The following is a 23,481-nucleotide window of genomic DNA, read 5'->3' on the forward strand; positions in this document are numbered from 1 at the left end:
AACACTACTTTTGAATATATATTTAAAATTCATAACAATATGAACAAAGTATCAAATGAATTACAAGTATGTAATTTATTTGTTTTACTAAATTTAAACATTCCGTTTATCTGAAAATCTATTCGTGGTATGTGCAACGCGAGCATAAAAAAGATTATATATTTCATATAAAAAGTGCTATAAATGCGAGAATAATTTCAACTAAAAATTAAAGATATAGGAGACTTCTTTTAATTTTACTAATAAACATAGCAGAATTACTAAACAAATACTACATGAGATTTAAAAAAAAACATGTTCTTATTTTAATTCGTGTTCTATTCTTTAACAAGCAAGGTCGTAACTTTTCCAATTATAACTGTAATTATACTAACAATAATTCGCAGAGTAGGTATTTCATCTAATATTTTAACATATTTTCTGTTCTATATATATCCATCTAAAATTAAAAACATAATAAACAAAATAAAAAATGTAACGTTTAATTGAGTATGTTATGATCTTTTATCTTCCAGCTGAAATAATTAAAACTTAACGTAATTATATATAGTTACAATATACATTTATATAATAATGCTATGTCAAGGATATGAGTACATCACATTCAATTTATGATACTGTTCATTCCAACGATTGTTGGATTCAAAATATTTAAAGCAAATTACTGCAGTCTATAATACGTACTATTAGACTATACAATTGTATGTAACAAAATTAAAATCTGTTTTAATCTATCAGTCACTTGCACAATTTAAATTAGAGTTATAATCAAGCTATTGTAAGCACGCTTGGACTTTCTCGATCCATTCTTGCGCAGTTGCTGCGTCGCCAGCACAAAAGTTATATGTTCGCCTGTTTGTACGAAGCTACAAATATAAAGAAATATAATAGAAATTTCATTTTTGAAAATATAATAAATGATACAAAATGAGACATTTACATCAAAGAATGATTTATCATCTGTTTTCTTTGGTGGCCCTGGCATTGGTTGAGCTGGAGTTACAGAAACTACTTCAGCTAAATCTGTAAAATTATAAATATTTATAAATTTATACTATAGTATTCCAATTTTGAATTATTTTCTACATACCTATATATCCTTTACAATGAGAATCTTCCATGGCATCATAATACCTTAGTTGATGCTTTATAGAATCTAATACGAACCACCTTTGTTTCCAGCCTTTAAGCAAAGCACCTCGTTTATAAAGGTAACCTTCATGAGTTCTATTTTCAGCAACATTACTAGAGAATTGTTCGTAATATTGTTGTGAAGAGGTTTGTATTGTAGTAACACCTAGATGTGAATTATTAATATTATTAAATAAAATAATACATAACATTGTTCAATCATATAATCACAGTCTACAAGAAAAGTTTATAAAGTCATAATGTAATATTCGTACTTGAATTTACGCTTCCATTATCACCACCACTTCGCGTAAGTGTATGTGTTTGTAAATTATCAGTTACTGCCTTATATTTTGTACAATTTTTTGGTACTGCATCAGCACACTTGTCATGACATACATGGCCACAGTCTACACATCGTAAACCAGCTTTTACTGGCCCCCATAATACGCCAGAACAAGCATCACAGTGAGTTGGTGTAGCTGAATCTAATCGTTCAAACCTTTAAAAACGAGAATATAAAGTTATTCAGCATTCAGTTATTTCATCTTAAAGAAAGCTTTATGATTATAAAAATTACCTATGGGGATGTGCATAAACAGAACCATCATTTCCAGAAGTACTTCCACTAGCAAGTTTGCCTCTTAAAAGTAGTTCTAATGTAGAACGTTTATGAATCAACCGACCATGATATCTGACTAATGCAGTGCTAAATGATGCGTGTCTCTATATATAGAATAAAAGATGTTATCATTTTTACATCATATATCTATAGATGAGTACATCATTCTTAAATAGTTACAGTGTTTGTTACTAACAGCAAGGGAATCTGTATTTGGCAGTTCAAGTTTGTCCCAAAGAACTTTCCATTTTTGTGGTAAATGACCCAATTCAGTTTCTAATCTATGTATCTCTTCTAAAAGATGAGAAAATTGATCGGGTACCATTGAACTTACACCATCATACCTATAATACATCATAATATAAATAGTATAATTCGAAAACGGAGGAAAATATAACATAAATTTAATCTTACCCTTGTGTAACTACTTTGCGATTACTTTTAACTACACCATCAGCAGCTTCTGCTTCTTCTTCTTGTTGGGAATCTTGTTGTAATACTTCTAAGTCATATGCAGGTCCATGAGCCAGTTCTTCTTCTAAATAATATTGCCAAATATCAAGATTTGGCAAATGCGATACGGGTCTTAATACCATGTTTTCAGTATTGGGAGTATACATGAAATTATAAAACAAGGGACACCGTGCGTGTTGTTTTTCGATGTAATCAAATATGCTTTGACCGAGATTGCATCCTGTATTTGTCCCTGCTAATCTACCTCCAGGATAAATTGTTTCGTCATCACTACCTGTATCTACACCTTTATGATGACTTGTCAATGATCCCCTTTTGTCTTCAACAGCAGTAATGCCACATTCCACTCTATCGAATTCGCAGTCCAATAAAAATGTACGAAAACGGCAAGAAACCGAATGATATGCTAAGAATTTTAGGTAATATTCGTTGAATTCAAATGCTAATGGAAACTGCTTTTGAATTTGATGCACTATATCGAGAAATTGAAGAAAAGTAGGCGTAAAATTTGTTGTTTGAGAATTTGCTGCAAGATTACTTCTGTGCCCAAATCTATGTCCGAATCCAAGCCATTCCTTCTCGATTAAAGTTCGAAAACCCTCAATAGTTCTATAATGTGGGTCAAGACATACTTGAGCAACAGAACACACTGTTGCTGTGGTATCCCAACCTTCCTCTAAACAAACAGCTACTGATGAGCCTTGAACATCCATTAAATCTATTACAGCACCAGCTAATTGCATTAAATTTTGAAGTTGTTGTAACCATTCTGAACTTTCAATTAATCTGAAATTTTCAATATTATTTATCAGAAATTATATCTAATGAAATCATATTTTCTCTAAATAGATTATACATACTTATAAAAACTTTGGTCAGGTTCTACATTTGGAGAGCTAGGAACACAGGCTCGCATAAGTTTCTTAAATGCAGCTTTGGTATGTCTTACATCGTAATATTCCACTGGAATAAAGTCTGTTTTTGGTGCTGATTCCGCTTTAACGCCCTATTGCATTCAAATGATTAATTTTGTGAGATTACACCATATACAACTAAAAAAATTTAATTTAAAATTATCTTACTTTCATATGAGCTTTTTCACCAAGAATATATAATGCAGCACGTTGGAAAGTATGAACGCATTCAGTACCACTGTCTGAATCTGCAGAATGTCTAACAGTTCCACGTTGATGAACTGAAGTTAAAGAGACTTGGGAATTATGTCTCTTATCTTTTAATGAACCCCAACGACCAAAATTCTTAGGTCCTTTACCTCCTGATGAACTGTAAAGAATAACATATATATTAATTAACCAATCTTTTATTGATTTCATAAAATTTTAATTAAAAGGTATATGTACGTATATACCTTAATGTTCCAATAGCTTTATTAAATGGATTTCGTCGTGATTGTTCGGGTGTAGCATTGCGATCTTCAGCAGCTAACAATAAAGAATCAATACTAAGAGAACTATCAGACATTCCCCATGCAGAACCTTGTCTTAGCGCAGATAACGGAGTAGCAGCCACAAGAGCCATAATATATTTTTCTTGCTCTAAAGATGATGTGGTTTCTGATGATGTTGCTAAGAATATAAAACAAATATTTAAGAATATTATAAAAGATTACACATTTCAAAACACTTTCTTAATAGATACCTTTTAAATTACCAGCAGATGCTGGATGAGCTTTCAGCATGCCCATGACACCTTTCCCATGATAACCAGCACCTCTAATTAAAAGTGCTTTTGTTCTTGGGTGCCTCCATGTGACAGCAGGTATTCTATTATGTCTATAAAGTCGGCAAAATCTACGAATACTTTCATCTGATACTGATGAGGGAACTATAAGAAGTGCAGGATAACTTCTGCAAATCATATAGGCACAATTCACAGAAGATAATCGAAATGGTTCATTTCTACGATTATTGTGTGGCCCATTTGAATACAATCCTAACCGATACCAATCTCTGACATAACTACGTTCCGATAATCGTTCTAAGGTTTTAGCATCAGTTGGTGGTTGAGTTACAATACCAGGAATTTCAAAATCATCTACTGTAAGGATGGTATATGTAAGTAGACTGAGAATTATTGGAATATCAGAAATATTAAACGTTTAACTTACCACTAAGATCATCATCATGACTTAAATCATTATTATCTGTAACTGGTAAACTCATTCGACCAGGTGATGTCATGTACTTATTATTAGTAATCATATTCATATTTGGCAAGACGTATTTTTGTCTTTTAGATGACTGTTTTGGTTTAAAACCAGCTTTACGTGCAGTCTTTAAAAGTGTTTTCTTAGCAAACCCTCTAAAAGAAAAATCATTTTATTGTGATAAATGATAAACATAAAAAAAGTTAAATAATAAATTACTTACTTAAGAGTAGCATTCTTTTCTTTTCCTTTGTGATGTGCAGTCTGAGTAACTAATACTTGTCCATTGAAAGCAAAATGATGAAAAATGTGTGGTGGATACCGAGCTTTATGAACTAATTTTCTTAAAGTCTCAATATTCTCAGGTGTAACTTCTTCATCGAAGGCTAACTTTATCAATTGAAAAGTACATGATCGCAATTGAAGACCTTCTTGTAAACATTGATCTAAATGTGCTAAATGTTGCACCGCAACTCGTTTCTCTTTAGTTAAAGATGTTACAGGGAAAGCACGAACTACTAATTGTTCACAAGCAAATGGATCACAAGGTATTCCTTTAAATACGATTCTATAATTAGTAAGAAAAATTGCGCCTTCTGCTGGTAAGAGTGGTGGTATCTTTGGTAACCCTGCAGAACTCTCTTCCCTCCCATCTGGTAAAAGATAAACACGCAAACCATCCATAATAACTTCTTCACCAGGTAACATATTAGGTGTCAAAATTTTAGGTTTCTGAATAGGAGGTAATCTTTTGCTTTCTCTATGTATAGCTTCAAGAGTTTCAATATGCATATGAACAACACCAGGAACCATTTGATGTAGGCATCTAACATGTTCAGCACTTACACCTCCTTCAGTACAAACACGATCTACAAATCGTGACACCATTCGAATAACAGCACTACCAGTTTCTCCGGGATCAGTTTCTTCAAAACCAGACTCTGCATCACCACTATCGCTTGCTACACTATTTGTAATACTATTACTTGCTCTTTCATCATCATAAATATTATCTTGACGATGAGTCTTTGCCCCTATATCTAACGGAACCAATAAATAAACCATCCTATTTGCATAATGAATTGCTTGGCTATACATGGTACTTTCTTCACTTGCAGTAAGTTCCTTTTGTTTCTCTGGATCTATTGTTGGCCAAATCCTCATTTGTTCAGCAGCTATTTCAAGAGCCGATGGTTCTTGAATTTGATAAATTGAATACCGATCGCGAAATGGAAATTCCTTGCCATCACGTGGACTAATAGGACTTAAGATACCATCATTTATAAGCCGTGGTGGAGAATTTTCACCAGGGAGATATAAACGTTTAATATCTTTCTGAACGTCCAAATAAAAAGCATCTTCCCAAAATTGTTGATTTTGCCATACAGGATGTTCTTGAATACAGGTGTAAGCAAATTGAATTACTCCTGTGCAAAGTTTTCTACAAAATGCTGTAGCAAGGGGAAGAAGTGCAGCAGCAACTCCATGTTCATCCATGGATGAATCATCTTGCAATGCACAATTCATTAACCGAACTACAAGATCAAATTGTTGATGTTCTAGCATGGCTTTGTTTCCAACAACATGCTGTGATAATTCCATGCAAAGCGCTAAACGAGCAGCTTTGCTTTTCAAAGCTCTTAAAACAGCTGGAAACGTTTTACGGGCATCAGATATTTTATTCTCAAATATACAATTTATACAGTTACGCAGAACTTCCAGTCTACGTGCAGAATTGCTAACCAAATGTCTAGTATCATGAACAAATGAAATATGTGGACCCATAGGTACAATACGAGGCTGTGATGGTCTTAATGATGATAATCTATAAACAATATGTTCAATATAAGTATAAAATATCATAGTCATGATACATATATAAAAATATATCAAATTTATTTCTAATACTAACCTAACTTTAAGATTATTTTTGGCAAGACCCTCGTCTATAATAGCTTGAACTTGTTCTGGATTAATGCGCGGTAAAAGCGGCTGATGTATTCTAGCAAATGCTCCTTCAGGTGGTTTTAAAATTTTTTGTACATATGGTTGAGGATTTGGATTTTCATTTGTATACAATTGTTGTGCTAATTCTTGAATATGTGTTAAAATAAGCCCTAATATCGAAATGATATTTATTGTATATAATATTTTATTATTATTAATTATATGTTTTGTTACTGTTACTTACTATGATCTTGTGCTTCCTGTTTTAACTGATCACTTAAATTATTATACAATTCGTCCCACACATCACAAGGCCTCCACGGTGGTCCCCTTTCTGCAATAAAGGAAGTAAAAAACATGCAATCCAGAACTCTGGTTGTAAAATCACAATCCGTTAAGCCACGTTCTCCAAGAAAAGCTGCCTAGAAATAAGAAATATAATTTATATGTTTCCCTTTTATCTTTAAGCACTATAAAGTGGATAGAACCAATAATAATATAAAGACCTTATGAAATGTTATGACAGGCTTTGAATGAATTCTTATTAATGTCAGGCAGCTCCTATATCCTTGCAATAATTGAGCAAAAGTTCTCATAAAAACTGCTCGTAATTCTTTATCTAACATAGGAGAGTGAGGAGCTCTTGTTGCAAGTGGTGGAAAAGCATAATCTGCACAAGCTAATTCTGGTTGTAATACTAAAGATAATGCATCTTGTGTTTGTGATAGGAGTGGTTCTGGAAGTAATGGAAGTGCTACTCCATCTGGAACCATAATAGAACCTCCATCCAAATCAGCGACTATTACATCCATCTGTAAAAGAATTTAACATTTAATAAAATAAAAATCGTTATAATAAAATAAAAAATATTATATAATTCCATTGAACATCTTACAAGTTCTGCAACTTCATGTTTCAATGAACTGTGTACACCCATGATAAATGGAGTAGGTGTACTGAGTACTTCAACTAAAGCTGCTGGTAGAAGAGGAATGTAAACATGTGTGTATCTAAATGGATACATTAGTGCAGTAAGCGCACGACATCCTTCAGTTAATCGTGAATAACTTGCAGAATGAAAAAGTATTTTATGTTCTGTCATAACAGCACAGAACAATACTAGTACATTACGAATTCCTATAAAATATAAATATATTTTAATGAAAAGTATAAACAAGAACATATTTGTAATAATAGCTGTTTTAAGCTTACCTAGTTGTTGAAATAAAAGATTTACACTACTGTGTGTTATTGGAAGGGAAGGACTAATTGGAGGCTGAAGTGCTTGACGATCGCCTGCACCAATGCTAAATCTTACTTGTGGTCCACCAGCAGGTGGTACTTGTATACAACCTAATATGTTTCCTACCAAAGTTTCTAATGGTATTCCAAGATTTTCTACATATACTGTGTATATAATACCAAGGCAATTCTGAAGCAACAATGTAAAAATATTATTGTTACATATAGAAATGATTATAGTCTCAAATTACGCAAAATGTCACATACTCTGAAAGTTTCAATGTAATCAAGTCTGGAAACCAGCACCAGACATTTAGGTGCATACATAATGCTGTGATGTGCTATTGTGGGTATTGTTCTAACCAAAGAACGACTATCACCATCTACAGGATCTTCTTCTTCATCTACAGGCTTACTTGGCAATATAGACACTGTTTCATTGAAACACATACAAGCACAATAATGACGATTTGCATCAATATCAGTTAAAATAGATACAAAAAATCGTGGTTCTTGTCTTTCTGTAGATAAGGCCCATCCCTGTGGTTGACAAAACTATAAAATAAAATTAATTGAGAAAAGATTAGTTATAAGAAATAAAAATATAATATAGAAAAATCTTACCCATTCTATTCCTTCTATAAATGGTGTATCTGGCCAATCCTTTTCTGGAAATCTTTGTAAAATGATTCCATTACTTATACCCCCTCCTATAAACAAATAAAATTATATATTATATCAACTTTTTTATTATTATACTTTGATAAACTATATCTTTATAATACAAATATTTTAATTTCTTAAACAATATTAAATATTAATAATATGACCAATTAGTAACACACAAATAAAAAATATTTACTGTAAATATCTTTAAATATTTACGCTATTGAAGATATACAATGTGTGTGTGTGTGTGTGTGTGTGCATTTTATTATAAGCCTACTTGCTAAGATTACTTATTGTTACACATCTTAAATGTTTAACAATTATGTATATTAAAAATATCTATATATTTTTACTTTCGTTAAAAATAAAAACTTACTCTCTTTTTCGTGGTCGTAGCCGACCACAACAAAGTAGTCGGCTAACCGAGACATTTCGGTATACTCGTGGGGGTTCGTGGGGGTGATAGCGCCCAACATCCCACGTAGATTTTAATACACGTGATTTCATGGACCGTATCCTATCAAGCAACAATCAACTACCTTGTGTCAACGTTACACATAAATATGCATCAATATGCAAATTAATTGAAAAATATGATAAACATTTTTGAATTTATATTTTTTCATTCAAACAACACAAATTTCAGAGTAAAGCACCAAAAAAGTGATATCGTCGTAAATACATCTAAAAAATTTTCTCGAAAAACAAATTTCAAGCGGTGGTTGAAATGTTGTAAGCATCACACGCACCGTTGAAAGGAGATACTTCACATTCGTTACGTTTAGAAAATGAATTCACCCGTCATCACAAGAACATATAATATTCTATTTATTTTATAAAACACAATATGATGCCACACCCCGAAGCTTTAATCCATAACCTTCCAAACTCAAGCGCCACATTGGGTGTTTGTAGAACCGCGTATGTACCAAAACGCGCCACAGATATACAAACGAAAAGACGAATGCGCTATAATTCCCATTTAATTTGACTTTTTTTGTCTTCTGCTTGGGTCACTGAGAATACTTTAAATCTGAAAACATTTGCATTATTAGAGGCGTTACTTTCATGCTACTTTATAGCGCGTTCATAGTGAAATTATTGCATAACAGTTGCATGTATAACACCCCTATATGTATATATATAATGTCTTTAAATTTATCAAATAATTTTATATTTTGAATAGAAAAATGAAACTGAATGTCCTTTAATTCAATTAAAAATTGTTGTATAAATTTCTACACATACATATATGTATGCATATATTGTATTACTTTCTTTTCAAATTTATTGTAGATATTTAAAAAATATGTTACTTTATGTATATTTAAAAACGAGTTAAAATTAAATCTAATATAATACTTTATGTCTCGAATTATGTCTAAAGATTATTAATTTCTATCAGAGTTATGTGTGTGATGTACTATGTACATTTATATTGTATATGTTTAAATGATACCTAACCTTATAGAAGCTATCACATGGAACAATATAAGTTTTGCTTATATCAAAAGAAAAAGTTAATCTAAGGATATATACGTTTTGTAAAATTACTTTGATGTAAATATCTATTTTTTATATCTAATTTATATTTAAAAATTAAATTCTTTGTGACAAATTAAATAAATTTCAATAGTGTGATTGAATATTTTTTAATGTTACAGAATTTTAATAAATTTTAGTAAGATGAATATTACTCAAATACTTTTGCAAACCGCTACAAATGTAAATGTAGGATTTATAATTTCAGCAATAATAGGTTATTCTTTATACAAAATAATAGCAGTAATATATAGAAAAAAATTGCAATCTTCTAATGATAATTGCAATGGAACTTTACATTTTATGGCAAGTAAAATTAAAATTTGTATATATATTTATATTTTTTTATAATTAATCTAATAAACAAATATAAACACAAACAAAAATAATAATTTTTATTTTCAGCATATGTATTCAGATAATTACAAGCTTGTTTTAGTTATTAGAACTGATTTAAAAATGGGAAAAGGAAAAATTGCAGCACAATGTGCTCATGCTGCCATTGCAGCTTATAAGGCAGCCACAAAGTATCCTGAATATTTACGTACTTGGGAAAAGTGTGGGCAAACTAAAATTACTGTTAAGGTATATATATTTCCTATATATATATTACATGTAATATTATTTGTTTTAAGTCAAATCCTTATTAATAAAAAAAAATATGCTTAGGTGGATAGCGAGAATGCTTTGAAAGAAATAGCAAAACAAGCTAGAGCTGAAGGACTTTTGGCAAATATAATACAGGATGCTGGACAGACACAAGTAAAGCCAGGAAGTAAAACAGTATGTGCTATTGGTCCAGGTCCAGCTGAAGTGATAGATAATGTAACTGGTCATTTAAAATTGTTTTAATAATGAACAAAATAAAGGTATCTTAATTTTTTATCTAATTTTTAAGTGTATTTTTATCTTTTTTTTAATTCAGTTCTTCATGATTTACTAATTTCATTATTAGATTTTTATTCATATGTTAAAAGATAATTAAATACAGCAATTTCATATTTTGTTGATGATATAAGTATAAATACATGCACATAATTTTTATAAAATGATGCATCCCATTAAAAAATGCATCAATATATTTATCAAAAAATGAAAAAGTACAAACTTTTAGTTCAATATTTTATACAAATTTAAATATGTTATTAAATTGAAACATTACTTCAGTCACTGGTCGCATTTTATATATAATAATAAATTTCATTTAATAAATTTAAATATAACATACATGAACAATGTTCATTTTTATGCTAATATAATACACTTTTGCATTAAGAAACACGAGTATAGCATTAGGTGCCGTTGTATACAGTATCTTGTTAATATCGAATTTTATTATCAGTGTAAACAAATGGCATTTACTGATATTTGTATTGGAAAATATATTATGTAAAAAGTGCATAATTAGTCATATTGCAACAAAATAAGCAATCACCGTAAACTATTCCCAGCTCAAATCACAAAACATTAAGAAATTTGTTTCCAATAAAATATCTTCCATTCTTTGGTACCTCGTGCTATTATTTTCATTTAAAATATCATTTAATGCTTATAAATAGTATATAAATAATCTACACTGGAGGAGGAGGTGCTTTCCGATGTATTTTGTTAGAGCTGGTAGCACTACATTGTGACTCAGCAATGGATCTGCCATCAGCTTCATCTCTTCGACATAATTCTTCATTTTGCATCCAATTTTGAGTCTGATTATGATTCGTTCGTGTTGATTGATTTTCTTCATTTCCAGACACAGAACCTACTTCTTCTAATAATTTTGATAAAGATGGTGCCAATCCTAATCCTAAATTTCGCTCGTGATATACATCTGAAATCGTAGGCGTTAATTCACGTGTTAAACTTGTGAGGGACGTGGCTACGTTTCTTAAATTTTGATTATGTGTTTCTGCAGGTTGTGCAGAATCAGTCTGAGAACAAATATCTTCAGTTGTTGTAGGATGACGAGGCTTTCTTGGAGAATTAGATCCAATTTCTGTTCGAACACTTAATCTTTCTAGTACTGTTGCTGGTAAAGGTGGTAATGGTTGTCGCCTTAAAACTGTTGCATGACCATTATCCCAATCTGTTACTGAACTACTTGAACTAGACCCTGGTCTTAAGCTTTGATCGGGATAAAGATTTCTGATACGTGTTTGATGATTTAAATTGAGTGCTACAGGAGGACTAGGAGTGAAAGCAACATCTGATTCACCTACAAAACATACATATGATTATAATTTTATATTCAATGCTTATCTAAATTTTAGTTTAAGTTATTTATACCTCCACTATTTTGACATGGTTGTCGCGATGTAGGAATTGGAACATTTGGTGGTTCCATAGTTTTTCCATCGGGTTCACCTCGATGTCGAACATAATTTGCAAATGCACCTCCTAATCTAGGTCGTTCTATGACATTTTTTTCAATATGAGCAACAGAAGTTAGACTTTCCATTGAACTACTAGAATCTAAAGTCAAACTTTTAGGTGCTTCTTGTGTATCTAAGAACATAATTATAATTTAGATGACATATTTTCATTTTTATTTATTATACACACATGATCAGTTTAGACTTACCAAATAAAGCTAGAAGAGCTTGAAGAGCAAATTGAACAGCTCTCCGTGATGCTTGTTTTCCTGTTCTTAATGTAACTTCTGATTGACCAACTTCCATGAGATCAAAGCCTAGACTTGCAAATAATTCATGAGATCCTGATGCTCTCCATACTTGTACTGGTAATGTGACTTCTTGACCTTCCGTCGCACATGTAGCTCTTCTCATTGCAGCAATAACATCCTCTGCTGCTTCTGGTGCCTACAATAAAAATTTCCTTTAATATTATAGATTATTAACTCTTACAAGTAGCAATGTCAGAATATACAGATTTATTTACTACCTGCAACAACCTAGCAAGAGCATGTAATGACGATGGTCCCAATCCCAATAATGCCTGCAAACTTGCACTACATCTTGTTAATCTTTCTTCTGGGTCACTTTGTGGGAAAAATACAGAGGATGGTATTCCGTTCCCAGCAGGTTCAAATCTAAAACCTACTGACATTAAAAGTTCTCGCCAACCAGTGGCTGCACCCACTTTATTTTCAATACTACGCTGAGTTGTGTACATAGCATTTTTTTGTCCACGATGTATTCGTTGTAATGATTTTTCTACTAAATGAAGTGTTACACGTAATGCATCACGACTTTGTTCAGGACCACCACGTAATAATTCAGCCAGTGCTTGTCCCATTAAGGCAACCTAAATGTATATTTCATAAACTATCATTTACACATGAATTATTAAATTTAATAAATATTTTAAGATTTATACCTTGTTTGACAATCTTGCATCTCCTCCAATAAGTAACCAACCAGCCCAATTTGCAGGATGTGCGAAATGTCTTGTATGTTGAACTGTTTGCATAGCTTCTGCCAATGCTCTTGATGCTCTAGCACCTTGTAACATAGCACTATAAAATGCTCGTAATAATATACTACCAGCTGTAGGTGGAACTGCCCACATTCCTATAAGTACACATTGTGCTCCAGCATTTAATAAAGCTTTGGCTAAATTTTGTACGCCATCTGATGTAGCAGTTGTATTTTCTGTACTATTCCAACCGTGGCCACTAGATATTACAACTAAACGGGCAGCTATTCTTAGTTTTGTAATATCTGAATAGCTTAGCAAGTATTCTGGTTTTACAGATGGATCTTCACAAGGATCTGCAGTTAATGCTAAACTGGCAGAATTCCAGAAAACTGGTACTGTTAAATGTACACATTCTGCATCAGGTAAAGACCTTAAAACAGTCGACCTTGTTGCTTCTATCCCTATTAGTAAAGATTGAAAAGATTATTTATTTATAATTTTCTTTAATTTATTCAAATTCGTATTGATATCTACCAGTTAAAGCACGGGCTTCTAATAATTCAGCAACAATTTCAGATTCTGTTTCAGTAGAAGCAACACTTTCTGACCATCTATATTCTTCCCTGATTTCCTCAGGAAGCATAGGATTTCCTGCAACTAATGCAGCTACCGTTGCGCCTCCTTCTGGCATAGGAGTCTTTGATCGCTTTTTTAAAGCTGCAAGCGATGGTACTACTAATAAAGAAAATCTTTCACATAGATAATCTTCTCCAGGGTTTGATTGTAAAGCTGGAAGTGGTGCCAAATATAAAGACTTCTCCACTACCATAATTAGTTCCTTCCTTGCTGGTGGTAAAAGATCTTCAAAAGGTGCTAAAAGTAAATCATAAAGTACTTGAATTGGTAATGGTGATTGCCATGTTGGTCCTTTGGTTCCTCGTCCCCATCGAGCACTTCCTGCTCGTGAACTAATTGAACCCACACTAAACAGACTGCTCAAACTGTATGAACTAGCATTGAGATGATGTCCTCTCGATGGTATTTTTGTTTCTTCAACAAGTTCACTTGTTTCATCTAAAAGAGCTTCTCGTGCTTGCAAAACTCGCTTCTCTAATCCTATACCATCATCCAAACTAGTAGAATGAAATCGTAATAATCCCCGACCAGGAGCTAAGCACCAAGCATGTAATTCACACCCTACTTCACTGAAACGTTATTTGACATTTACTAGCCGGTTTATAGAATTACAATTTGTTCACACTATTTATTAATAAATTTAAATTACCTATAATATAAAATAACTCCACGTTGTCTATCAATAATTTCGGAATAATGCGCAGCATCATCTAAACAATTACTTTTACTTCGTCTCGATCTTTCTGCCCAATTCAGAGCTTCTTCAGCTCTATTTAAACTAATTAGTACTTTTTGTAACATTCTGTACGTTTCTGATAATAACTCAGATTTGTTTGGTTGTCCACAGGTAAGGGTTGAAGAAATTCCATCTAATGATTCTAATAAATTTGCTGCTTTCTCTAAATGTTCTACAGCTATAATTGCTTCTCCAGCTTCCCAATGAACAAGACCAAGTCTGTGTCTTAATCTAGCTGCTTCTTCTCTTCTTCCTAATCCTTCAGATAAAGACAATCCCGATTGTAAGTAACTCAAAGCTCGTGATAAATCACCACATAAATGATGAAGTCGACCTAAACTGGAAAATGCAGCTGCTCTTGCTGGTTGATCACCAGCTGCTGCTGCAAGACTTAACGATTGTTCTTGTAATCTTATTGCTTCTTCAAATTGTCCTAAAGCTTCTTGAGTTACACCTAAGTTTGCACAAGCTCTAGCTTGTAACCCAGCTGCATCTAAAGCTTCAGCAATTGAAAGTTCCAATTGATGATGTCGTAATGCAGAATTTGGATCGTCCATTAATAGATGAACAGCTCCTAACCCACTAGCAGCCTCTGCTTCAGCAGCTTTATCTCCAAGTCCTCTGGCAAGCGCCAGTTGATGTGATAAACAACTAACAGCTTGTTCGTGGTTACCTAATGCAGCATGTACTCGACCTACACAATTGATATTAACAACATATAACACTCATCAAGAAAAGTTAATATTTTTATAAGTTCTATAGTATAATATTTTACATATTAATTACCTAAATCTCCGTAAGCTGCGCCTCTTGATTCTGGGCTATCAACTTCATGTGCAGCTACTAGTCTTTTCTCAAAACAAACTAAAGCTTCTTGTAAATTTCCAGTTGCTTCCCGAGCTCGACCTAAACCCCGATATGCTCTTTCTTGTTCTCTTATACTTTTCAATTTTGTAGCAGCTGTTAATTGCTGCTCATGACATTTTATAGCTTCTTCTGGATCTCCCAAGGCTTCATAACAATCGCCTAGATTGCCAAGTGCTCTAGCTTTATTTAGTAAGGCTGTGCCCGTAGTTAATGGTTCTAAAGTTGCTAATTGTTGTTCAAAATATCCAATTGCGTCTTCATAATGTGCCATGTTAAGTCTAGCTATTCCTAAATTTCCTGTTTAAAAGAAAAATAGTGAGCATTGTTGCTGTAAATTTAAACAGTTTAAACATTATAAATAAAGTTCACCTAAAGCTTGAGCCTCAACTCCTGAATCTGCTAATTCTTTTGCCCTTTCAAGTTGCTCCTGATAACACTTTACTGCATGAGTATATTGACCTAGTGCCATGTGTACCGCTCCTAAGTTTCCATGAGCTCTACACTCGCCACGTAAATCACCAGCTTCTTGTCTTAAAGTTAGTTCTTGAGTATGAAATCCTAATGCCTTATCAAGATTTTTTATTGTCCGATGTGCAATACCTAAAGCTCCATAAGCAGCAGCTTCTAAACTGCGATCACTTGCTTGCCGTGCTAAATTTAATTGTCTTTGATGCATTTTTATTGCTTCTTCAGCTTCTCCAAGACGTAAAAGGCAATCACCAATATTTCCCAAAGCACGAAATTTTCCAGCTAAATGTTTAGTCATATGTGCAATAGCTATATAGAAAGATAAATTATTAATATCAAGTACATATTTTGCTATTTTTAAAATATAAATATGTAGATGCACAATTTTCTTACCCAAATAGTATTTTTGGCATTCTAGTGCAGTATCTAAATTTTCAAGAGCTAAATGTGCTAACCCCAAATTACAATAAGCTCTTCCCATCCCAGATTTATCCTGTAAATCCTTAGCTAATGCTAAGTCTTGATCATAATATCTAACAGCTTCACGATGATTGCCTAAACAATAATGAGCATAACCTAAGAAGTGACATGCTTTAGCTTCTCCTTCAACATCGTGTAGTTCCTGAGATAACATAAGATAATTTTCATAATATGGAACAGCTTCTTCAAATCTGCCACGAGATGACAAGCAATTAGCAAGATTCAGTAATGCACAGGCTTCACCAGCTGTATCTTTCAACTCGCGCGCTATAGCTAAATGAGCTCTGTAATGTCTTAATGCTGCTTCATGACCTTGTACAGCTTGATACGCTACTGCTAAATTTCCATGTGTGCTAGCTTCTGAACTACGATCATTGACCTATATTAAACAACAATTTTTATAATGTTTTATGGTATAAATTTGTTATTAAATTTATTTGTCATTGCATATCTTAAACAATTTACCTCTTTGCTTATTGTTAATTCTTGTTTATGATATTTAATAGCTTGTTCATAATATCCTAATGCGTTATAAGCATTTCCGATATTTCCATATGCTCTACCCATACCAGCTTTATCTCCTAATGATCTAGCAATTCCTAAGTGAGCTTGATGTAGTTTAAGTGCTGCTTCATGTTCACCAAGTAATTGATAAACTATTCCTAAATTACTACATGCTCGTCCTTCAGCAACTTTATCTTTTGTAGCTAAAGCAACATCAAGTTGCCTTTGGTGCCACAGCTTGGCTTGTGCAAGATCACCTAAATAATGATATATTTGAAAGAGACTTTACAATAAAGTTAATTCCTCATTAAGTTTCTCATTATTTGTTGTTCTAAAAAGTTCACCTGCACATCTTGCAGCATGACCTAATCCAGCATAAGCTCTCATTTCTATTGCTCTATCACCAAGTTCTTGAGCTATTCTTAGCACATTTTCATGATAAGCCATTGCTTGACCAAAATTTCTTCGATAATGGTGAGATGAACCTAAGTTACTGAAAGCTCTTGCTTCTTCTACACGATCTCCTAGGCGTCTTGCTATTCTCAAATGTTGTGTATGACAATCAACAGCACTTTCAAATTCTCCCATTGCTAAATAAACCGCTCCCACGTTTCCTATCTCTCGGGCTTCCTGAAGTCGATCTCCCATTTGTTTTACTAATTGTACACATTGTTTATGAGATGCAAGTGCATTTGGTAAATCACCAATAGCTGTATAAACGTGACCCAGGCTAGTTAAAGCAGATGCTGCAGCCTGAGTATCTTTGCACTTCATAGCTAAAACCAATTGATACCTGTGTGCTGTTAAAGCTTCCTTAAAACTGCCCTTGCTAAAATATGCTGAGCCCAGATTTCCATGAGCTCGACATTCACCCTGGGTATCTCCTAAAGATCGTGCGACACCTACAAATATTTTTACTCAGAATATAAAGAAATATTCTACTAATACATACTTATTATTTTATCTATCTTCAATATTTACCTAAATCTTGTTGCATATAATTGATAGCTTTATCTAAAGAATTTAATGCCCAATATGCACTAGATAGAGCAGAAAATACAGAACCCCTTAATTTTAAGCTACAAGAACCAATAGTAAGAGCAGCTTCTAATACACCAGCTGCTGCCTTATACTGTCCTGCTCCAAGAAGTTCTTGACCAACAACAGAAATGACAACAAAAGAAGATTCATCAAGTTTCATTGCACGTAATTGTTGAAATGTTGGTTCTAGTGTTGCACGCAATGGTGATTTTAAGGATGCTTCCACAAGACCAGATAAGAGTTGACAATTGGTAGGATCATGTGCCAAACCTGTACTGAAGGCTACAAGAGCCTCTCCATGTCTCCCTAGACATTGTAAGGCTACTCCTTGACGGTAGTATGCCTAATAGAGATATTGGTTTTACTAATTATTTGAAAAGTAACAAACAAAAGCAGCTATTACCTTTGGCCATTGAGGGCTAAGTTCGGTAGCTCTAACAGCATCCTGAAGAGCAAGTGCAAATAAACCCATTTTGAGCCGGGCAGCTGACCTGTTTGAATATAGCACATGGCTAAGTGGATCCAAAGCAAGAGCTTCTGTGTACAAACTTGCAGCAAGAGCATAATCACCATTTTGACATGCTGCATTGCTACGACGTACAGTCTCTAAAAATAGAGATCTTGATCCAGCAGCCAAGGCCGACGTACCTTCGGGCTCCACCTTATAAATATTTATATATATATATATATAATTTATATATATTATGCACATACGTGTGTATGTATTTATTTCAGAGTTATATTATATTGCTACTATCATTGTGTTAATTAAATATTATTTATAAACATTGTATAAAAAATTTATTATAAAAAATAAGGTAATATTAAACTTATTTAAGTAATATTAAGCTAATATAAGGTAACATTAATTATTACATATATAATTATCATAAATATTAATTTATATCAATTTGCATTTTATAAATAGAAATAAGTGATTTGATGAAATAATTATTAAATAAAAAATTTAAATAAATATTTTCATTCATATTTTAAAATCTAATATTTAATTCTTAAATTTCATTATTTTTTTTATATCAATTATTAAAACATCAAAAAATTATTGTATGAAAAATATACAATTCAACATAATTCTTATTTTATCACTTTTAATACAAATCTTTGTTGTTTCTTATTTTTATGTATATATCCATAAATATATACAATATGAGCTTTAGATCATAATTTATTATCAAAGTTGCAAATAGTAGACCAAATTTTATGAATACAAAAATAAAAAGCACACAAATTTATAAAATTAAATGATTTTAATTCTAAAATATGATAATAATATTCGTCATCATATTTGTACTGTAGGATCTTGTTACCTCAGAGATATCCCTATGAGACATTGCTTAAGACGAGCAAGTAGCATCCTCCTGCATGAGCATTATCTGTAGCAAAGGAGCTTCATTAGATAAGACCACACATTTTAGAGTATAAGACCTTTCTAGGTCTTCCTGTACCACCTTTCTTTCCCTCATTCAGATTTATTTTCTACAAGATGCTACTTTCAAATCTAGGCAGCACTCACCGGATACACGCTGAAATAAACTATTTCGTCTTAGTAATCAGAATATTCGCTAGGATAGGTGAATTGATTCGATTAATAAAAAAGGAGGGAGTAAGGCGTCTTAGGAGGGCACCCACTGCATTCCTCAGGCACAGCCATCTTGGAATGTGACCCCGGGCTCCCCCTTGGGCCCAGAGTGGGGCCGGCACTGTCTGCTTTTGTAAGTACCTTTATGTATTGGACTCCACATGTATAGCTCATAAATTTACGCTGCTGTATATATACATGCATAGAGATGTAGAATTCACTTATTGAAATAATATATGACGTATATGACTTTATAAATTATTTTTACAAATTTATGTTATGTTACAAAATTATGTTTTATGTGAATAGAAATATTGTATAATGTAAATAGTGTTCTGTATAAAGAGTAGCAGTAAACAATCAGTAATTGTGTTAAATCAATTGTTATTCCAATATATTATTTGCAAATACTATAAATATCTTTTCTTTCAACTAAAAATACATCATAATTATTTGTAAGACAATAATCATTTATAAGCATATATATGAAAAAGGTTTTTAGATACAAAAATATCTTATAATTTTAATAATGAAGGTTTTCTATACTTTAAAGATATTAACAGGTTTTTTTATAAAACATTTATAAATAGTACTGCACAGATATATATTTCAATGTACAAGTACAAATATAAATACAAAGCATTATGAACCATCATGTCTTATTGTTAAAGTAATAAAATAGATAGTTTGCAGGTGTTATGAGATTATAAGGTCTCTATTATGAAGGAACTTCTACATGTTTATCTTCATTTGAATGTCACAGCCATTATAGTTAAATTTTGTTCAATTAATACTAAAATATATTACAATATCTGAGCGAAGATAATTATATTTAATGGAATGTTATGTGCACATAAATAAAAACATTTCTGATTAATACCTTTTTATACCTCCTACCTACTCTAATCTTATTTGGATGTTACTACATTAAAAAAAGTTAATTAGAAAGTCAATCTATTTCCCTTCGCTCAAGTAATAAACATCTTTTATTATTCTCATTATTTTAGTTAACATTCTGTATATTTTTGTACTGAAACTGTACAATATTTCTTAGAAATATGTGTGTGTGTGTGTGTGTGTGTGTGTGTGTGTGTGTGTGTGTGTGTGTGTGTGTGTATGTGTATGTCTACATAACTTATGCATACCATGTACAAATCACTTTCACAATATAAACATTCATTCGATGACTCAAATCTATAGGAATGTTAAATATTTAACAATATTTTAAATAAAATTTATAAACTGATAAACAAAATTGAAATAATTATATGAACAAATTTACATTACCATTTGCCTTCCATACATATAATTTTATGTTAAATAAAAATTTATATAAAAAAATATATATAATGGAATTTGTGCTCTATGCAACTGCAGCTTTCAATACCGACACTGATTAATATAAAAATTGAAACTTTTCGATATGACTTTGTTTTCTTTCATTTTCATTCATTAAAATGCCCATTATAACAGAATACTTTGGTATGTATCATATTTGAAATAAAGACATTTCTTAACATGTACGATTATAGATATATTACATAAATAATGATGAAATTATGAAAGCTACATTTGCACTGACATTTTAAAATATACAGTTACAAAATTAATAACTTTCAAGGCCAAAGCCGATCAAAAAATTCTTTGAAGGAATCATAAATCATAAATGTTATGCCAACATCTAAACATACTCTACTTAATCTTGGGATAGTTCCTTTATAAAATGCCATTGGACCTTCATTGATCCATATTTGTTTTACACAATCTATACTATTCTTATATTTTGAGGCTTCTAGACCCTGAAAATATGATACACATTTAGTGAAGTACATTAAAAGAAATATATATATATATATATATATAACTTAATAATTATAAAAGAAAAACATATTTACCTGCATTCTAGTTTTTACAACATCAATTGGAGTATTTCCAAAAACAGATAATGCCCCAGCACATGCACCAAAAAATCCAGTAACTACTTTTGGTATAACTACATCTTTATTTCCACCTTTATACCAATCTTTTAATGTTTCCATGGTACAAAATCTAATTGCTTGGTTTGATCCTTGCTTTAAAATTGTAGGTGTTAGACCTTGATATATGCCTCTGAATCCTAGCAAGTAAAAAGTTATATTTTTTATTTGTACTAATATTAATATGACACATAATTTATACACATTGTATAATGTAATAACAAATGTTTAGTAGCACATGATTGAATGTCACAATAAACTTATTGTGACATATATGACATTACTTTACTGTCATATATGTAAATTGAGAAGTACATAACTAATATAACTTGACCTCTTTACATAGCCCTTGATTGGACTTGTTGCACATATGGTTCAAGGGGAATTTACTTGTTTTCAGAGCATTACTAAGCAATTTAATTAAGCAATAACTAAGCTTAGTTGTTTTTAAAATCATACTTAAATTAGATTGTAAATGTTATGGACCAAAAAATTATATTTATTGACTTGAACTCTTTATAAAATAATATATATTAATATTCTATTTACCATATTCCTTGGTAATCATCCCTACTCCATGAAAGAATCCTTTGTATTTTGGATTAGCAGATCTTTGATCATTTATAAATTTTACTTTAATTGTCTCCATAGGAGTAACTGCAAAAATAGCTTCAGATGCACCTGCACATAGTCCTGCTATGAGACTATTCTGTGTAGTAAGTTTTCCATTTGAATCTACTAACAATTCTTTCATTTTTTCAAAGGAACCAAAGCGTACAGCTGACTTTGGTATTGAACCATAAAGTAATACTGAAAGACCCCTGTATAGACCAAAGAATCCACGATTTCTTATGGTTTTTTTCACACAATCCAATATTCCTGAATATTGTTTACCGGATCCAGCTTTCCCATCAAGTTGTAGCTGTGTTTTTACATATTCAGTTGGGTAAGTGATACATATTTCTATACCGCCGGTAATACCTCCTAAAATATACCCATAATTTCATTAATATTTTATTATTTAAAAAATTGATAAAAATTGGTAAAGAAGTACTTAATGAATCCATTGATATATATTTAAAAGAAAAATATATAAACAATTTTATTCATAATCTTTAAAACAAAAATTTTTGTACTAGCGCATATTTCAAAGGTTAAATATTTCTCGATCTTTGAATCTATCATGTGTCGAATGCGCTGACTCAGTTTATCTATCTTTGTCGCTCTTCTAGTTTTACTTACACTTCTCTCTCATTCTTGACTAATGTGTTTGTATTCTATTGAACTATTCCGATAAATAATAAAGAGCACTGAACACATATTAAAAATGAAATCATTAATATAAGAAATGATATAATAAAAAAAATGTATTTTACCAGCCACAATTCCTTTAACACCGCTATGACTGACAGCCGCTGCAGCTCCAGTATCAGTAATCCAAGGTCTACGAGGAAAAGGATTGTTATGGAATGTTGAAATTGTACTTGTTTGTTGCGATGATTTGTATATCAATGAACTGATATCCATGTTTGGAATTTGTTTTCGCCTGCCAGTACTCTTGTCCCGTTAAGCATCAAATGTGAACTGAGTCGGTTAATATCCGTACATTTCGGTGCGTATTCCCCTTCCTCAATCAACTTCTCTTACTCACACTTTATAGATTGACAGTCCTATACTCGATAGTGGATCAGGATACGTAATGATAATTGAACAGGCGATTATGCATGGAGTGACCGAAATTTTTTATATCAGTAATATATCTTTGCAATACATATGTGTTTATTAATCAGTTAAGTTTAGCTTTTTTTATAAACTACAATTAAAATTTATAGATTAAGGATTATAAGCTACTTTAATCCAAATTCTATTGTATTAATTTTTTTTTTTATTGTATATATTTTTATTTATATTGCTAATTGTTCGTAATTTATAAGTATAACAAAATTATAAGTAAAACAGTATGATTTAAATAGCATATTTTTTCAACAAGTTAGAAATTTTACTTGA

General features: G+C 31.7%; 4 protein-coding genes across 9 annotated transcripts; 1 reads left to right on the forward strand and 3 right to left on the reverse strand.

The window, feature by feature from the left end:
• Positions 1-466: 466 nt before the first annotated feature.
• Positions 467-9,330, reverse strand: LOC132908044 (myotubularin-related protein 13). 3 transcript variants are annotated; one of them, XM_060961596.1, is made up of 22 exons: positions 9,002-9,330; positions 8,629-8,769; positions 8,208-8,293; positions 7,851-8,138; positions 7,554-7,773; positions 7,237-7,478; positions 6,848-7,153; positions 6,586-6,763; positions 6,307-6,511; positions 4,618-6,219; positions 4,356-4,549; positions 3,887-4,285; positions 3,597-3,813; positions 3,310-3,511; positions 3,088-3,233; positions 2,168-3,013; positions 1,950-2,097; positions 1,712-1,857; positions 1,407-1,633; positions 1,091-1,297; positions 941-1,023; positions 467-866 (listed from the first exon to the last, which is right to left on the reverse strand). In XM_060961596.1, exons 2-22 carry the CDS (start codon positions 8,726-8,728, stop codon positions 774-776), a joined length of 6,135 nt encoding a protein of 2,044 aa, XP_060817579.1. In that variant the 5' UTR covers positions 8,729-8,769; positions 9,002-9,330; the 3' UTR covers positions 467-773. The 3 variants fall into 3 exon arrangements, with proteins under 3 accessions (XP_060817579.1, XP_060817581.1, XP_060817578.1); XM_060961598.1 differs by having other exon boundaries at positions 3,887-4,282; positions 8,629-9,330; XM_060961595.1 differs by having other exon boundaries at positions 8,629-9,330.
• A 264-nt stretch (positions 9,331-9,594) lies between these two features.
• On the forward strand, positions 9,595-18,746 carry LOC132908046 (peptidyl-tRNA hydrolase 2, mitochondrial-like). Of its 3 annotated transcripts, none has more exons than XM_060961602.1 (5): positions 9,595-9,812; positions 9,917-10,100; positions 10,200-10,379; positions 10,464-10,663; positions 18,089-18,746. In XM_060961602.1, exons 2-4 carry the CDS (start codon positions 9,939-9,941, stop codon positions 10,644-10,646), a joined length of 525 nt encoding a protein of 174 aa, XP_060817585.1. In that variant the 5' UTR covers positions 9,595-9,812; positions 9,917-9,938; the 3' UTR covers positions 10,647-10,663; positions 18,089-18,746. The 3 variants fall into 3 exon arrangements, with proteins under 3 accessions (XP_060817585.1, XP_060817586.1, XP_060817584.1); XM_060961603.1 differs by lacking the exon at positions 18,089-18,746 and adding an exon at positions 10,750-10,768; XM_060961601.1 differs by lacking the exon at positions 18,089-18,746 and having other exon boundaries at positions 10,464-10,684.
• On the reverse strand, positions 10,730-19,596 carry LOC132908043 (tetratricopeptide repeat protein 28). Of its 2 annotated transcripts, XM_060961593.1 has the most exons (16): positions 19,433-19,596; positions 19,227-19,292; positions 18,302-18,559; positions 17,839-18,241; positions 17,202-17,759; positions 16,819-17,114; positions 16,267-16,732; positions 15,775-16,182; positions 15,325-15,702; positions 14,452-15,232; positions 13,701-14,371; positions 13,125-13,627; positions 12,690-13,052; positions 12,370-12,607; positions 12,075-12,293; positions 10,730-12,003 (listed from the first exon to the last, which is right to left on the reverse strand). In XM_060961593.1, exons 2-16 carry the CDS (start codon positions 19,248-19,250, stop codon positions 11,366-11,368), a joined length of 6,204 nt encoding a protein of 2,067 aa, XP_060817576.1. In that variant the 5' UTR covers positions 19,251-19,292; positions 19,433-19,596; the 3' UTR covers positions 10,730-11,365. The 2 variants fall into 2 exon arrangements, with proteins under 2 accessions (XP_060817576.1, XP_060817577.1); XM_060961594.1 differs by lacking the exons at positions 19,227-19,292; positions 19,433-19,596 and having other exon boundaries at positions 18,302-18,389; positions 18,469-18,558.
• Positions 19,597-20,085: 489 nt separating this feature from the next.
• On the reverse strand, positions 20,086-23,280 carry LOC132908253 (putative tricarboxylate transport protein, mitochondrial). The gene is made up of 4 exons (XM_060962058.1): positions 22,851-23,280; positions 22,024-22,458; positions 21,394-21,614; positions 20,086-21,297 (listed from the first exon to the last, which is right to left on the reverse strand). The coding sequence occupies exons 1-4, from the start codon at positions 22,999-23,001 to the stop codon at positions 21,115-21,117; spliced, it is 990 nt and encodes a 329-aa protein (XP_060818041.1). The 5' UTR covers positions 23,002-23,280; the 3' UTR covers positions 20,086-21,114.
• Positions 23,281-23,481: the final 201 nt, after the last annotated feature.

This window comes from Bombus pascuorum, chromosome 6 (assembly GCF_905332965.1).
Source record: "Bombus pascuorum chromosome 6, iyBomPasc1.1, whole genome shotgun sequence".
Classification (NCBI taxonomy): domain Eukaryota; kingdom Metazoa; phylum Arthropoda; class Insecta; order Hymenoptera; family Apidae; genus Bombus; species Bombus pascuorum.

Bases quoted from the DNA above. Each gene is read 5' to 3' on its own strand.
- LOC132908044 (XM_060961596.1), bottom strand. From the start codon at position 8,728: ATGTTGGGCGCTATCACCCCCACGAACCCCCACGAGTATACCGAAATG. The intron at 8,139-8,207 runs GTAAGATTTTTC...TTTATTTTATAG, and splicing joins TTATAGAAGGAATAGAATGG to TTTTGTCAACCACAGGGATG. The intron at 6,764-6,847 runs GTCTTTATATTA...TCTTATTTCTAG, and splicing joins CTGTCATAACATTTCATAAG to GCAGCTTTTCTTGGAGAACG.
- LOC132908046 (XM_060961602.1), top strand. From the start codon at position 9,939: ATGAATATTACTCAAATACTTTTGCAAACCGCTACAAATGTAAATGTA. The intron at 10,101-10,199 runs GCAAGTAAAATT...TTTTATTTTCAG, and splicing joins ATGGAACTTTACATTTTATG to CATATGTATTCAGATAATTA. The intron at 10,380-10,463 runs GTATATATATTT...AAATATGCTTAG, and splicing joins AAACTAAAATTACTGTTAAG to GTGGATAGCGAGAATGCTTT.
- LOC132908043 (XM_060961593.1), bottom strand. From the start codon at position 19,250: ATGTCTCATAGGGATATCTCTGAG. The intron at 18,242-18,301 runs GTAATAGCTGCT...TATCTCTATTAG, and splicing joins TTAGCCCTCAATGGCCAAAG to GCATACTACCGTCAAGGAGT. The intron at 17,115-17,201 runs GTGAACTTTTTA...ATCATTATTTAG, and splicing joins TCATGCTGCAAGATGTGCAG to GTGATCTTGCACAAGCCAAG.
- LOC132908253 (XM_060962058.1), bottom strand. From the start codon at position 23,001: ATGGATATCAGTTCATTGATATACAAATCATCGCAACAAACAAGTACA. The intron at 22,459-22,850 runs GTAAAATACATT...GGTATATTTTAG, and splicing joins TGTTAAAGGAATTGTGGCTG to GAGGTATTACCGGCGGTATA. The intron at 21,615-22,023 runs GTAAATAGAATA...TTTACTTGCTAG, and splicing joins GATGATTACCAAGGAATATG to GATTCAGAGGCATATATCAA.